This window comes from Macrobrachium nipponense, chromosome 26, assembly GCF_015104395.2.
Source record: "Macrobrachium nipponense isolate FS-2020 chromosome 26, ASM1510439v2, whole genome shotgun sequence".
NCBI lineage: Eukaryota > Metazoa > Arthropoda > Malacostraca > Decapoda > Palaemonidae > Macrobrachium > Macrobrachium nipponense.
The window spans coordinates 20,607,111-20,622,862 of NC_087215.1; the positions used below are offsets into that span (position 1 = coordinate 20,607,111).

Below are 15,752 nucleotides of genomic sequence, written 5' to 3' on the forward strand. Positions count from 1 at the left end.
GTGTAAGATTAATGAAATTATAGGGGAAATTAAATTGTTTTAATTTGTGCCAGATTCATATTGAGTTACAGCTGTTTTTTAGCAATAAGTTTTTATGAAACAGCACATGAGAATTTGTCATTTACATTCAAGTCAGTGAATTTGAGTTCCTATTTCTGCTTCTACAAACAGGTAATAAAAAAATGAGGTGCTGGTTTCTCTATATAGTTGCTTATGCATAGGATTCCTCTACTCTCTTTAAAATTTTAAATTGCTAATACTCTTTGGGCTCTGTAAGTTTTGGCTTACCTGTAAGTGATTCTCATTAGCTGATGTGTTGTATATCAGCAATTCTTATTTCTATGGTAATGTTGATGTTTATAAAGGTCACAGTTAACTTATGGCTTACTTATGGGATACTGTATTTTGTAATTACATATTGGGATCCCCTAATTCATTGGAATAAAAAGCATTGTGTTGCAGACACCACAGGGAAGAAGATTAGGATAAATCCATTTTTCAAGTTGACATTGTTCTTATCAGTAAATTGTTGTGCAGTGGGTATATAATGACAACCATTGCAACTTTGATGAGAAATGACGACTAAAGTAATTTTTAATATATTTCTTGGGATTGTGTCGATATACATAATACTACATACTGTTTTTGTTCTCAGTGTCTGGTTTTACCAATCACTAAGTTACATGATGGCAGACTGAACCATGGTTAACTCTTTTAACTTGATGCAAATATGTATGCAATGCCCATATTTAATCCATGCTGTTAAATACGTAAATATAAATATATGGACTTAAGTCAATTTAACAGCAGTGTTAAGTGTGTGTATAAGCTTAATTTTTCCTGCATTCTTTCAAGATCACTCCACTAAAGCACTCTAGGCCTATAAGTATCTTGTGAATCATACTCAAAACAAGTACACACTCTCCCCGCCCCAACTTTCCTCATTGATCTCTGATGCATTGTTAGGAAGAGGAGAGGAGAGAGGAATGGAATACACAAGAAAATATTGACATTTAAGTAAACATTAAAGTAAAAAAAAAATATTGCTATAAGAAACTAAGAATTGAGATTTTAATACATAAAGTGTATTCATAGAAAATAAAAACAATGAAACAAAACTTTCAGATATTGGTGTGCATGGTAGGTATAAAATCCCTAAAGGTATGAAAGCATATAAGATGGCACAACAAAAATATTTTTATAGCAATATCAGAATATGTTGGATTATTGTTATTTTTTGCTGACAATCATTGAGGTTCAGGAGATTGTTTACCATAGGGATCAAATTAAAATGACTGAGGTTTGTTCTTGTTTATTACAACTGACATAATGTTTCAAAATAATTAAGAATTTTGTTTGGGATGAAAGTAATGGTCAATGCACATTCTGATTTTAACCATTTTCTCCTTTTTCTTTAAAGAGTACAACACCTTGAGTTCTTCGTTAAGAGAGTACTTAAGGAAGTTTGCTGAAAACAAAAAAGTAGTTCGTGATGAAGACATCAAAGAGTTCTTTTCTCAGCTTGCGGCCAATAAAAAGCAACGTCCAGGCCCTCGTGTGCAGCAATTTTGCAAGTGAAAACTGTTAGCTGGAATTATTAGGGAAAATATTTGTGTTCAGTGGCTATTTAAATTTGCTTTAGTTTTTAAAAATTAATTTTATCTCTGAAATTCAAGACTTATGTTGTTGAATGTATTTTATATTTTTTTGAGAGAATAAAGTTTCTTTGCATTTATAATACAGATTTATTGAATTACACCTATGTAAAATAATCTCAAATATTCAATTTCTCATTTTGGTCCCATTATTCCACAGTTCAACTGTACTGAAAAATAAGACACGAATAGATGTTTCAATATTGGCAATGTATATAAAGAATTCCAAATTACAAAGGCATGTTCCTCAAAGGATAAATGAACTAGAATTCCAATTCTACAAAAAAAAAATTAAAATTAAAATTGAGAAAAAGAGGAAAAACTGATACTTGAATAAAACAACTTTTTTGTTTAAGACTAAATCCTTATTCCTTTAAAAACATAAGCTTGTCCATGTAATTTTTTCATTAAGCCAAGCCAAACAACGCTACTATAAAGGCCACAATATGAATTCATTACCATACTCTGAAATGAAGAGAATGTAAGATGCTACCCTGTGTCTTTTATTTTATACAGCTTATTAGAACTATAGCTCTAAACTATCAAACAATTCATGTCTTTTATAATTACAATTATACTACTATAAATAACTGCTTTCACTGTTACACTTCACAAACATACTGTAAATTAACACTACGGATACATCGGTGCCCCTAAATAATAACTAGAAGATGCAAGTTATTGTTCCTTTTCACAAACTTCAACAAAGATGTAAGTAACTTTTCACTTATAATAAAGATATGTTACTTTATGCAAACAAATACTACTCATTTACAATTATTATTTGCCATCAAATAATAATTTTGTCCTTGAAGGTTACATTCTCAAGAGCACATACATTACAAAATCAACAACAAAAAGCAATGTGCAAATAACTAAACCCTACCTGTTACAAAAATGTAAGATTTGACTTTGACATATGAGGGGAACAAAGTTTAACCTGCAAAGTTGTTGACACTTATGAAATGTTTATTTTTATATGCTTTGCAATTATGACAAGGATTGTTAAAAACTAACACATTGGGGCATGGCTTTTTGCAAGCATTAAACAATGACAACTTGGTTTAATATTTATTACAATTAGTTTTGTATAGTGTACTTAGCAAGTGAATTATCCCAATAATTGAGAATGTACAAGTGTCCATCAGGTGTCAAACACATTCCTGAAGGACGAGAGAGTTTAGTGCTCGTGGTCAATACGCACACAAAATTACCATCGGAGTCAAAAATCTGAAATGGAAAATACATATTGTTAGTGTATTAAAAGTAATTTAAAAGAATAGTTGTTCCGACACGGCATACAAACCTTCGGTCCTTTTACAATAGGAAGGTACTAGCGGCAGCTGGATAGGTCGTAAGCTTTCGAACAAGGGGTTCGGTAGTTAAACTGCTTGTCCGACAGGCGCGCGCGCACGACTGGGAGGTAAACAAATCACTTTTGCTTTCGGCCTGCTGGCGTGTGGACGTGTATATCATCGCTCTCTGCCCGCTTCATCGTCGTTGCTTTCGCATGGTTGTGTTTTTCTTTTTCTATTTATCTAGTGAACTGAATTGTAAGTACAATCATTTCATATTTATTTCCATTGAATTCAATTGTGAATTAAAGGATCTTGGTTTCACCACGCCCTCCGTTCCGAGTACCCCGAGTGCCGGGACTGAAGGGCGTACGTGCGGGGCGGGAAATCGATTCCCAGAAATGCTCTCGTATTGTGTATGCTCGTTGCGAGGGCGGGAAGAGCGCTCGCTCCGAGCGTATATTTTTGGGAATTGGTTGGAAATGTGTAGATGAATAATCGTAAGTAAGTGCTCTTTTTCTTTTATTTTTTTTTGACCTGTATGCTCGTTGCCGAGCGAATGCGCTCGGCACGAAAACTTATTCTGTATGGAAGTTGGAATCGCAAGTACAGTATTCTTTTTCATTTTCATAATATTATTTTGATTGTAGCAATACTCATTTTGGATCAGTTTCCGAGCTTACCCGGAAATTGATCCTTTCCCCTTTTTATTTGAATGAAGTGAAATGAATCGCAAAAGTGCCAGTTCCTTTTTCTTTATTTTCAGTTTTCATGTTTTATTGAGATTGCATGTTTACTTGGATCAATGTTTCCGCTATTTCCCGGGAATTGATCCTTCCCTTTTTATTTTTGAATTTGAATGAATGAATCGCAAGCGCAGTATTCTTTTTCATTTTCATATATTATTTTGATTGCATCAATTCATTATGGATCAAGGTTTCCATTCATAATCGGGATGGATCCTTTTTGCCCTTGCGCTCGGTACCGAGGGCGCAATGCGCTCGATCCGAGCCCTTATTCATTGTGAAGTGAATCGTAATGCAAGATTCTTTTTCATTTTATTCCTTTTATTATTGATTGCATCAATATTTATTGGGTTCAAGTTCCTCACAGCCGAGGAAGAAGAACGTTGCCTCCTCCCTCCTAAGAAGAAGTCTCCTCGGGGTCGGGAGCTTCTCGGGACCCGTCTCACCTCGTGGGGGACGGGAGGGTTCCTTCCGCTGGTCCTCCTGCTCCTTCGGGAGCGGGGCCCGTCTCTTCTTCCGCAAGGAAGAAGACTACGGGGACCAGAGGGGTACCGGCTAACACGGTACTTCCCTCGCCTGGTGTCAGTGGTTCTGCCACTGCATCAGGGGTCCAGTTCCTCGGCCTCTCGTTCGCGGGACTGGGGTACCGAAGTGTTTACGGTCGCCTACCAGCGACCGGATGCAGCCAGGAACCAGACCTCTGAGTCCGCTCAGCGTCAGGTTCACGGCACGGGGCGGAAGACTGGTGACAGCCGCTCACGCGACTCTCACCAGACCAGCTCTCGCTCTCGCTGCGACCAGCTGGCTACCCGGGGGACGTGACGGTCCACGACCGGCCACGGGCTGAGGGCTGGGAAAGAGGTCCTCCCGTCCCGCCGCCTCGGTGCCAGCCACGGCTGGAACCAGCGACGTGACGTGCCGTGAGGACAAGCACCGGTCTCACCCCCTGTGACAGTGGAGCCTGCAGGTCGCCTGACCGTCGCTCTCACAGAGAGCGATCGGGTACGGCAACCAGCACCAGCTCTTCTGACACTCGAGATCGGGGCCGCTGTGCTCAGTCAGCCGTTCTCCACAGCGAGACGGTTCGACCAGGCCTGCAGCTCGATCGCCACCGCGGGTGACGATCGCCTGCAGCCCTCCAAGCCTGCTGGTTCTGCCAGCGAGCGAGGAGGCAGCGTCAGGTCTGCCTCTCCCGTACTTCAACCTCCTCGGGTTACACCGGGAAGGAGCGAGGTATTGAGGAGTGATCGTGAGGGGTGCGCCCCTCATGATCCCACCACGACGCCCTACGTGCCAGGCACGGTTCTTGGACCGGCCAGGACGTATGCGCAAGTGGATGGAGAAGACCGAGAGGGCTGTCGCTGTTCCCCCTTCTTAGGAGGAAGGTTCTCGGAATATGCTCTTGTTCGAAGGGCTTAACGGTCCCACTCTGCAAGATGCTGTGACTTCCGAGATCCAGAGGAACTTTGCCGAGGTTATGGCGCTGATTCGTCAGCACAACGACCTCGGGGAAGAATCGCCGCTCCCACCAGCAGAGCCACGTCTCGGCTCGAGTCGTTTTGGGGCCCTAGAGGGAACCCAAATCGACGGTGGGTCTGCCGCGATCGGAGCTTGCCGACTGTGTTGAACCAGGTAGTCTCTCGTCTCCGGACAAGCTCTCTCAGTTCTGGCCCGGTCGAACAAGCTACTTCACCTCCTCCTACTGCGACAGAGGCGTTTCTACGTGTCTTCGGACACCGTATTTGAATACCCCTTCGGTCCTCCTGAGGTTTCGACCTCGACGAGGACTGGTATGAGTTCGGAGGACGGTATCGGCTCTCTCCTGTCAGGTGTCGATCAGCCCCACCCCACCCGACGACGTTCACAGTGGCGGCAGACACTTACCTACAGTATGAGTTCGTAACCCTCCTCGGGAAAACGTTTTCTCCTGACGATACGTTTTCCCAGGCTCTGAGAGGCCATCGCCGTAAGGCGATGGCTGCTCCTTTTCTTCTCCAACTGCTAGTTCCGCTGGGAAGGCGAGCCAGTATCCAATTCCTCCCCCATTCCCTCTCTCCTTACGGCTACGAGGGAAAGGGGAGGGATCCTACAGAGATTTCTCTGTAAGATCCCACGTTAGGGGCTGCGCTACCCGGGGGGGACCTTCGGGTTCCTACCTGACGTAAGCCCCAGTCATTGAGGAGGGATCCTGCCACCCCTTTCTCGATTTCTACGGGAATCGAGAGGACCACCAGCCGATATCGTTTGACGAATTCGGTGGGGGGTTTTTGCAGCAAGAGTGCTTAGAATTCTACGGAATTTCTAGCGCACTCAGAGCGTTCGAGTTTTTTACGATCTCCAAACACTTAGGCGAGACCACGGTCCAAAGTGAGCGAGAATCCCCGATAATTGTTACACGATAATCGGGAACCTCGCTTATGCTCGAATTCCTGTAATTTCTAGCATTTGGAAGAAGACTGCTGCGGAAAGAAGAGTATCTCACAGTAGGCGATTAACCTGGAATAGAGAAGAACGGACGGGAACACTTCAGTTTGGGCTTGAACTATCGTCTTCGGTATTCTGTTCACCATTGAAGCTTTCCTTTGGGAAAGACTTCTCCTTCACTCTCTTGACTAGAGAACGAAGGCGGTCGATCTCCAATCCTTATTCTCATTCCTCGAGAGGAAAGAATTTAGGATGGAGGTCGTGGTACAGACCTACAAATATACTACGTATATTACCCTCGCGACATGATTCTTTTAACAGTTGAATTGTCCGGGGGGTAGGCGCATACCGTAGTTAACTCTACGGTTTGTGACCGAGACGAATTGTATCTTAATTGAACTGCAACTCGGGGTTGCCTGCAACCTCCCAGCAGTTATCAGTTTCGATTTTAGATACTTGGTATTGTCATGACAACACCAAATCAGCTTTTGTATTTACCGAAATCCGTTTCGGGTTAAATATAATTGCTCGACGCGTATTCTTTATGCTCGATGGTTCTAGCCGAACGCATTCCTTCGTGGAATAATGGATTACCTGGCAACTCAGGATGACGGAGTACCCCAGAGCTACTGCGTATTGAACTGCCTGATAGCGGCTCAGTATCAGCTAGGTCTCGGAGATGAACGGTCGGTTAAGTCTCTCTCTCCCCTGGTTTGATTGACTACCGAACTGTATCTCTGCCCAACAATCATGGACTTAGGTCTCTGATTAATGGGGATTCTCGCAATAATGAAGGACCATCTACTGCTGTGACGCTCGATTTCATCGCCTTCGACATTGCGAGAATTGTCAACAGAGATATCTCTTGGACTCTTTCATCTTTCTGTTTACCGCACGGTAACAGAAGTCTGTACTAGTCACCCGCTGCATCGCACCGCGATAATGCGAATGATTTTTGCAGACATCTGAGTTTGTCTTCAAAATATCTCGTATTCATAGGTGTGCAATTATTCATTGCTCGCCCCGAATTAAACAATATATGTCAGAAGACATCGCCTACTCTCCGACCTGACAGCTCTACTTCCAAATGTTCAGCCCATGAGAAGCAGTTCTTCAGGCAGTATTTCCCTGTCTTCATTACTGAAAAGCGCTCCGCTTTTATTGCAACTACGATCCTCACCGGACAGCAATGAATAGCGGTTAGCGTTCTCAGTCTTTGTAGCACAGGTTCAGAATCTGAGAATCCTTCTCTCGGTTCAGCTGTGAAGACGTAGGTTGCATTTTCTGTACACCTTCGTCTTCAACGACACATAGTGTTGTTTCTCCTTAGCCGAGAATCAACTACAGTAAGTCCTCGGGTTACGCTGGTCTCGACTTACGATGTTTCGTGGTTACGAACGCGCCCCCATAAAAATATAAAAAATAATATTTTGCGTCGTTCCGTCTTACGCGGTTTAGCGTCGTAAGCAACGTAAACAAACGCGAACTAGTTCCAGGCGCACGGCGGAAGAATACGCTTTGTGGGAGAGGACGGCGTCGCTTCGCTACGCTCATCCTCGCCCATACGCCATTTTGGTTGTTTACACTGCCTCTCTCTCCCTCGTGTTGTATCGTTTTTGTAACTTTTTGCTCTTTGTTATGGCTCCCAAGCGCAAGGCGGACTCTTCTGATGGTAGTGCATCGAAGAAAAGAAAGGCCATCACCATGGAAATTAAAGTGGACATTATAAAGCGATCTGAGAAGGGAGAAACGCCAACAAACATTGGCCGCTCGCTTGGCCTTAGCCGTTCGACCGTTGCTACCATTATCAAAGATAAAGAGCGCATCGTTGAACATGTGAAAGGATCTGCTCCTATGAAAGCGACAGTGATAACTAAGCAGCGTAGTGGTCTAATAATTGAAATGGAAAGGTTATTGTGCATCTCCAGCAACTTTCTGGAGGTTTCGTTTTTCTCTTCACTAACCTCCCCCAGTCTCTCCAGCACCGCAGCTTCCTCTCCAGTGTGCAAGCCAATCTAACTAATAAAGGTAAGGAATTGTTCTCTCGTTGTTATTGATAGGTATTTACATTAAATCATGTGGTATTTTTCAATGTTCCGACTTACGCTGAAAATCGTGTTACGATGCATCGTAAGAACGGATCAACGTCGTAACTCGAGGACCACCCCCTGTATACTATGAGATATCTTGCCATCAGGGACCTCGGTCTCTAGAAGGCAACTGACTTTCGCCTGTTGGGCACATGCCTTAAGAGAGTCATCACCTTGCCTTCTGGCATCGGTGACGAACAAATTATTTGTTTAGTCTCTTGGCATAACCCTTTTAAGGCGAAGGTCACGTGACTTGCTCGGGTGCTTGGACAACTTGCCTCCTACCGAACGCAGTCAGTCGGCAGCTGTCAGAGCGCCCAAGTCTGTTACGAACTTCGCTGTGGACTTAGTTCGGTTGTTCCATAACAGTCTTTTCTTCGTCCTAACGGCTTGTCACAGTACCCATACCATCGACACCCACCATTGAGTGTCGGTGTCCTATCCACTACCGAGAAGAACAACTTCGCTGCAAGACGATAGACCAGTATGGGTACAGGACATCAACCGAAGTCGAGAAGAGGGATAGGTCATACGACCATTTCCCTTCTTTTCCTCTGAGGGTAAGTTGCATGGACTTTTCCTGCGAAGTCAAGCATCCAGGGGATGGGGTTATTCGTGACGTCGATTTTCGTACCGAATTCGTAGCGAAGACTCTGAACCCTTCGTTCCTGACGATCGGTTTAGAGTCCTTCACAATCCCCTCCCTAATGGACTTCACCGCCTTCGATGCGAAGGAGATGCTGCTTTGTCCTGTGAAAGCGCGACCGTGCTTTCTGAAGAAACTCGACATCCCAGGCTGAGTGTTGAAGACTCTTCGTCAGCACCAAGATGACCTAGAAGTACACTCCCTCGAGTTACACAAGAACTTCTCCGTGGCGCAGGTACTGAAGGCAGGGGTCTGGTACAACCAGACCACTGGCACCTCCTTCTACCTTTTGGATATTGCCCACAGGTCCTTGGATCGTTTTCCTTGGACCCGTGGTGGCTGCTCAACACGTTGTGTAGCTAACCCAGACCCTAGCAGCAGGCTGAACAGCATCGAGTCCTGGTGTGACTGTAAGAATAGATAAGTGAATGAGAGAGTGACTGGCTTCTCTTCCTATCTTTTTCTCCCCCTCTACCTGTGGGTAGAGGGATACGGTCATCACCTTGCTGGATAAGGACGAGATGCCGGTGAGCTACTCGACAGAGCCCCATCCTATCCCTTTCACTAGGGATGGGAGCGAATATCCACCACTTCCTCCTACAAAGGGGGGGGAAGTGGATGCCAACAAGAGACAAACCATAACTTTATGTTGCCTCTTGCAAATAGGAACTTGTTCTTGTTTGCTGGTACGAAGAGATACGCTTGCCTCTCTCTTAGTACTTGGTCCAGAGGTCTGACCATTGATCCTGCGGTGCACACCCCGATCAATCGGACAGAGGCTTGGATCCCTCCCTCGCTCTTACGACCAGGGAGGCATTCCAAGGTTGGGCGAACACCAGTCTGTTCACAAAAGACTCAGATTCCTCCCACCAAGAAGTGAGTCTTCCTATTGTAAAAGGACCGAAGGTTTGTATGCCGTGTCGGAACAAATGACAATTTGTCCAAAATTGCATTTTTCCTAACTATACAAACCTGAGGTCCTTTTACACATAGTCCCACCTCATGCCACCCCTCACTCTGCAGTTTTTGCTTGGGCCAAAAGCAAAGTGATTTGTTTACCTCCCAGTCGCGCGCGCGCGCCTGTCGGACAAGCAGTTAACTACCGAACCCCTTGTTCGAAAGCTTACGACCTATCCAGCTGCCGCTAGTACCTTCCTATTGTAAAAGGACCTCAGGTTTGTATAGTTAGGAAAAATGCAATTTTGGACAAATTGTCATTTTTACCAAAACCCACATAATTTCGTTTAAGACCAAAATAGCAAATGAGAACACGGCCGTTTCAACATAATTTAGCAATCATTAATTTCTCTACATCTGTGATCTTGAATGTTCCCAGGCTTTAAATCCTTTGTCTAACAATCAAACATAATACAGAAACTCCCAGAGTTTGATGGGGTTGCATTCTGATAAACAGATCATGAAGCAACAATACCATTAAAAATGCATTTCAGCCCTTATCATGGGGGTAGTGATTTCTTGATGTCATGTGTCGTGACAGTTATAAAATTTTTTTGGTTTTCCTGTTTGGGTATTTTCAATAATAGTAAATCTATAATTATGAGAAAAAAGTAAATGACAAAAGGCATGAACTTAATAATGGAAATACTGAAGCTCAAAAGATTCATAAATAAACAAGCACAAAAATAGTCTTAAAAAGATTACCCAAAGACAATGCCTACAATGTTACTAATTCTATTATTTTTATAAAGAATAACATAAAAAATGTAATAATTACGTATTCATATCTTTTTTGAGAACATGACTTTAGTAAGAAATGCAAACTTTCAATGTATGCCATTACCACTGACAAATGTGATTACTGTAGCCTAGGCTACCACTGAAAACTATTTGCTATCAAAGTAATGACAAACAATAATGTACTAGAACTAATGTTTTTCATATAGTCAACAACATAAACATATAATAATCTAAATTACTAAAAGTAAAACTTAAGTAACATGAAATTTCATTTCTTCTCAAATTCTTGTTGGCTCATTTTTTCTGGTCTTTAAGAATGAACAATCAACTTGCATTATTGCACTTTGGTTCTTAATTCACAATGAATTATAATGCTTACTCTGACTTAGGGTGGATAGTGTACTCCCACATTCAGTTCTGTATTGAAATAATGAGTGTACAAAATATTAAATATGCTATGTTCAAGTGCGTTACAATATTATACATACGTATTACTAAATAATGAGACGATATAAAACATTTTAATATCTTGTCGGCATTTTTACAGCACTACACTTCCTATCACTTCTGGTCTTTCAGGTAGTCTTTGCTGTACAAAATAAATGTGAATATTCTTTGATGGGGTAGGGAAGGGAGTAAAGCAAGCTGACGAAAATATTACCAAATGGCATGCAATATATAGTATGTATATGAAAAAAAAAAATAAATAAATAAATCCTTCCAAGCTAGTGGTTATAATATAAACATGAAAGGTAATGACAAAATATAAATAAGTAATGTATGAACTTACACAGAAAAAACCTTTCATTACTAACATAGGAATGATAATATATTTACATGGTTTTCAGTCCCTAACCCTGTATTTAAAAAAAAAAACAACAACAAACATTCAGTACTGATGCAATCACTGTTGCCAAAAGCAACAATACAAATAACATTCCCTTTATTCAAGACTTAGAAATATCAATGACGTATAAGATACGACTGATGGGGTTTTATTAAAAAACATTCCAATCAGCACAACAGTTCTGCACTATTTATTTCTTCTGTATGAACCCATTTCTAATGCTGTCTTTGTTTCCAGTACAAATGAAATATTGTATAGATTAAACTCAAGAGTTTTTTAATTTGTAATCTTGATAAAAAATCCTTTCTTGACCTTTAAATCTGTCCAAATACTTCTAGGCTCTTTATTAATTTGGTAAACTAACCTGCACTCTATGATTTCGACTATCTCCAACTAAAATGTATCCATCGATGTCACATGCTATCCCTGAAGGATCTAAAAGCTGGCCAGGCTGTTTCCCTTTTTCTCCAAAAACAAACAGAAGTTTGCCACTTTTCATATCTACAACATTGATGCAGTTTAGGCCTGAAAGAAAAGAGTAACATTGAAAACAAACTGAAGGAACAGAATGATACTATAAATCCTCAAATTTTCATTGAAAGGTTACACGTGAGTAAATCTAATGCCTCCTTGTGCACTTTCTGCCTTTATTCCCATCTGGTCCATGACCTGTTTACTGTACTGATTTTCTAATCATTCCTACTTTTTAAGTCCTACTAAAGGATAGCACTGAATTACAAATATCTACAACTTTTCAGACTAACTGTTCCACCTCATTCTTCAGTCTGTAATCTAGCAATGGCCACCACATCTCCCTGAAACTCTCTTGTAATACAGTATAACCTTCCCAATGCACTTCACCCATGAATCTTAGTATTTGAAGTTAATAATCTTCAAAATACAGTACATATCTTCTATCTTGTAAGTGGTCATGTCTGTTACCAAGAGTAGTACTATTCTTAAGCATGGATCCAAACTTTTTGCCATTTGCTGATGGAATACTTTTTTTTACCAGCATCCCAGAAATTCCATTCTATGTTATCAAGGCTCCTCTTCTGTGATAGGTGTTTCACAGCCACATAAGTCCCCATGGTAATTGTAATGTGCTATCTTCTATGCTTGCTATCCTACCTCAACAAAGTGTTGTGCCTCTGTTCTTCCCATTTATTTTTTCATATACAACTTGGGCTTTGAAAATCTCTTCTCTTATATTTTGCAACCTTGAGATTCTAGCAACTCCATACTTTTTCCCCAGCTTCCTTTCCAATCACTATTAGCTGTTTAGCTTACACAGATTTCCAATTCTCTCCTCTCAATTCCACACATCTTAACATTTCTAGAATCTTTTCCTCCACTACACCAATTTCTTATAGTTCAATTGCACAAAGCAGCTCCCTGGGGTCTTTCCTTCTTCACCATCTGGTAACTTTCTCCATGTATTGAAACAAATGGATTTGTTGTTGGTCCATAATGGAAAGAATGTTAATCTCAAATTTTAGTAGTCTATAATCCTTTTCATTGTCTTACTCTAGACTGCAAGAGCAAGTCATTAACCCTTTAACGCCGATTGGACGTATGGTACGTCGATATAAATTGTGTATTGGGTGCCGAATGAACGTATGGTACGTCGATATAAATTTTTAAAAATTCGCGGAAAAATAGTTATAAGCCTACAAGGCAAAAACTTTTGAATCACGCAGCTTGGGGGATGCAGGGAGCTCACGGATCAAGGCGTTGTTTTGTTTACAATCGTTACCCAGGCGTGCAAGTGCAAATTTCTTTCTTCTCGCACTAAAAAGTACCAGCGACACATCTTAGAAATTATTTCGTCACTTTGATATAATTTTTGCACCGTTTTATATTAGCCGTTACATGGAGTATTATATATGAAAATGTGTGCAATTTCATGTAGAATACAACAAAAAACAACCCATGGTTGTAGCTTTTATCAGTTTTGAAATATTTTCATATAAATAACGATGTGCCAAAATATCAACCTTCGGTCAACTTTGACTCTACCGAAATGGTAAAAAAATGCAATTGTAAGCTAAAACTCTTACATTCTAGTAATATTCAATCATTTACCTTCATTTTGCAACAAATTGGAAGTCTCTAGCACAATATTTCAATTTATGGTGAATTTATAAAAAAAAAAAAAAAAAAATTCCTTACGTCCGCACGGTAACTTCCGGAAAAAATCAGAAAATTTTTCGTCCAATTGTCGTAATGTTTGCACCATTTTAAATTATCCGTTACATAAAGTTTTATGTATGAAAATGTGTGCAATTTCATGTAGAATACAACAATAAACAACCCATGGTTGTAGCTTTTATCAGTTTTGAAATATTTTCATTTAAATAACGATAAGTGCCAAAATTTCAACCTTCGGTTAACTTTGACTCTACCGAAATGGTCGAAAAACGCAATTGTAGCTAAAACTCTTATATTCTCGTATTATTCAATCATTTACCTTCATTTTGCAATTGGAAGTCTCTGGCATAATATTTCGATTTATGGTGAATTTATGAAAAAAAAAATTTTCCTTACGTCAGCGCGGTAACACTTCCGAAAAAATCATATATATTTTCGTCCGATTGTCGTAATGTTTGCACCATTTTAGATTGGCCGTTACATAAAGTTTTATATATATGGAAATGTGCGCAATTTCATGTAAAATACAACTAAAAACAACTCATGGTTGTAGCTTTTATCAGTTTTGAAATATTTTCATATAAATAACGATAAGTGCCAAAATATCAACCTTCGGTCAACTTTGACTCTACCGAAATGGTTAAAAAAAGCAATTGTAAGCTAAAACTCTTACATTCTAGTAATATTCAATCATTTACCTTCAGTTTGCAACAAATTGGAAGTCTCTAGCACAATATTTCAATTTATGAGGGAAAAAAAAATTCCTTATGTCCCCGCGGTAACCTCCCAAAAATATCTGAAATTTTTTCGTCCAATTGTCATAATGTTTGCACCATTTTAAATTAGCCATTACATAAAGTTTTATATATGAAAAGGTGTGCAATTTCATGTAGAATACAACAATAAACAACCCATTGTTGTAGCTTTTATCATTTTGAAAAATTTTCATATAAATAACGATAAGTGCCAAAATTTAAACCTTCGGTCAACTTTGACTCTACCGAAATGGTGAATTTATGAAATAAACTTTTTCCTTACATCCGCGCGGTAACTCTTCCGAAAAAATCATAAATTTTTTCGACCGATTGTCGTAATGTTTGCACCATTTTAAATTAGCCGTTACATAAAGTTTTATATATGAAAATGTGAGCAATTTCCTGTAGAATAAAAAAAAAAAAAAAAAAATCTATGGTTGTAGCTTTTATCAGTTTTGAAATATTTTCATATAAATAACGATAAATAGAAAAAATTCGTCCTTCGGTCAAATTTAACTCGACCGAAATGGTCGAAAACTGCATTTGTAAGCTACAACACTTAAAGTCTAGTAATATTCAATTAATTACCTTCATTTTGTTTCAACAAACATGAAGTTTTCTTATCGCACAATATTTCATTTATTGTTATTCTAAAAAATGGTTGAATTTTTGAGAACAGCTTTTTTTTACGTCCACGCGTAACGAATTCATGCATCATTTTGTGATAATATTTTCTCTGTGTTGCCTTGATCGTTTCACAATGTGTTGTATACTAAAATGATCGCAATTTAGTGTACAATACAACAAAAACAAAATTAACTCATTAGCTTTAACCGTTTTGCTCACAGCGCGATTTGCATACAATTATATGACATTTTTTACGAGCTGTCATATATCCCAATATTTATATATGATAATGATATTTTTTTTTCATTTCTGATGGTTGCATACTAAACTTCAGGCAATGATGAAAAAGGAGCCAAAAATGAACACTTAATGTTAAAAACTAAGCGTGCTGTGATTTAAAAAAAAAATTTCCGCTTCGGTGCTCACTCGCGAACGCTGCCGGCATACAGGAGACAATTTTTAAAATACCGCTTCGGCGTTTAAGGGTTAACAAGTCTTTCTGGTTCCCTCTACTTTGGTAATGCCCATCTTGTTGCTTGTCTTGGTAGCATGTAATGAAAAATTAAGGTAGAGTATAATGGATTAGACTTAACAGATGGTAAAAAAAAAAAACAGCTCCTTTAAGGCGGCCGGCCGGCTAATGCCGTTTTTTAACGACAGGACTTTGACATTCATAACAATTAATAAGGTGACTTGGGACATCTCCAAACCGCATATGATTTTTGCCTCTGACCTTCGGTTTTGTGACGCCAGGGCAATTTATCGAAAATAACCATTTTTCAAATTCTATCTCCCTCCTTTGATATTTAATATTAAGA

At 39.9% G+C, this 15,752-nt stretch overlaps 2 protein-coding genes across 11 annotated transcripts in view; one reads left to right on the forward strand and one right to left on the reverse strand.

Annotated features, from left to right (window-relative positions):
* LOC135199590 (putative E3 ubiquitin-protein ligase UBR7) overlaps window positions 1-1,738 on the forward strand; it is a 47,470-nt gene extending 45,732 nt beyond the window's left edge. The window contains exon 10 of the mRNA XM_064227746.1: window positions 1,421-1,738. Within this exon, the coding sequence (XP_064083816.1) occupies window positions 1,421-1,578 (158 nt within the window). The 3' untranslated portion in view covers window positions 1,579-1,738. The remainder of the gene's footprint in view (window positions 1-1,420) is intronic.
* A 145-nt stretch (window positions 1,739-1,883) lies between these two features.
* Window positions 1,884-15,752, reverse strand: part of LOC135200049 (uncharacterized) — a 289,020-nt gene continuing 275,151 nt past the window's right edge. For all 10 annotated transcript variants that reach the window (XM_064228292.1, XM_064228287.1, XM_064228290.1 and 7 more), the window contains 2 exons: window positions 11,766-11,926; window positions 1,884-2,885 (listed from right to left, as the gene is read on the reverse strand). The gene's annotated coding sequence lies outside the window, so the exon portion shown is untranslated. The remainder of the gene's footprint in view (window positions 2,886-11,765; window positions 11,927-15,752) is intronic.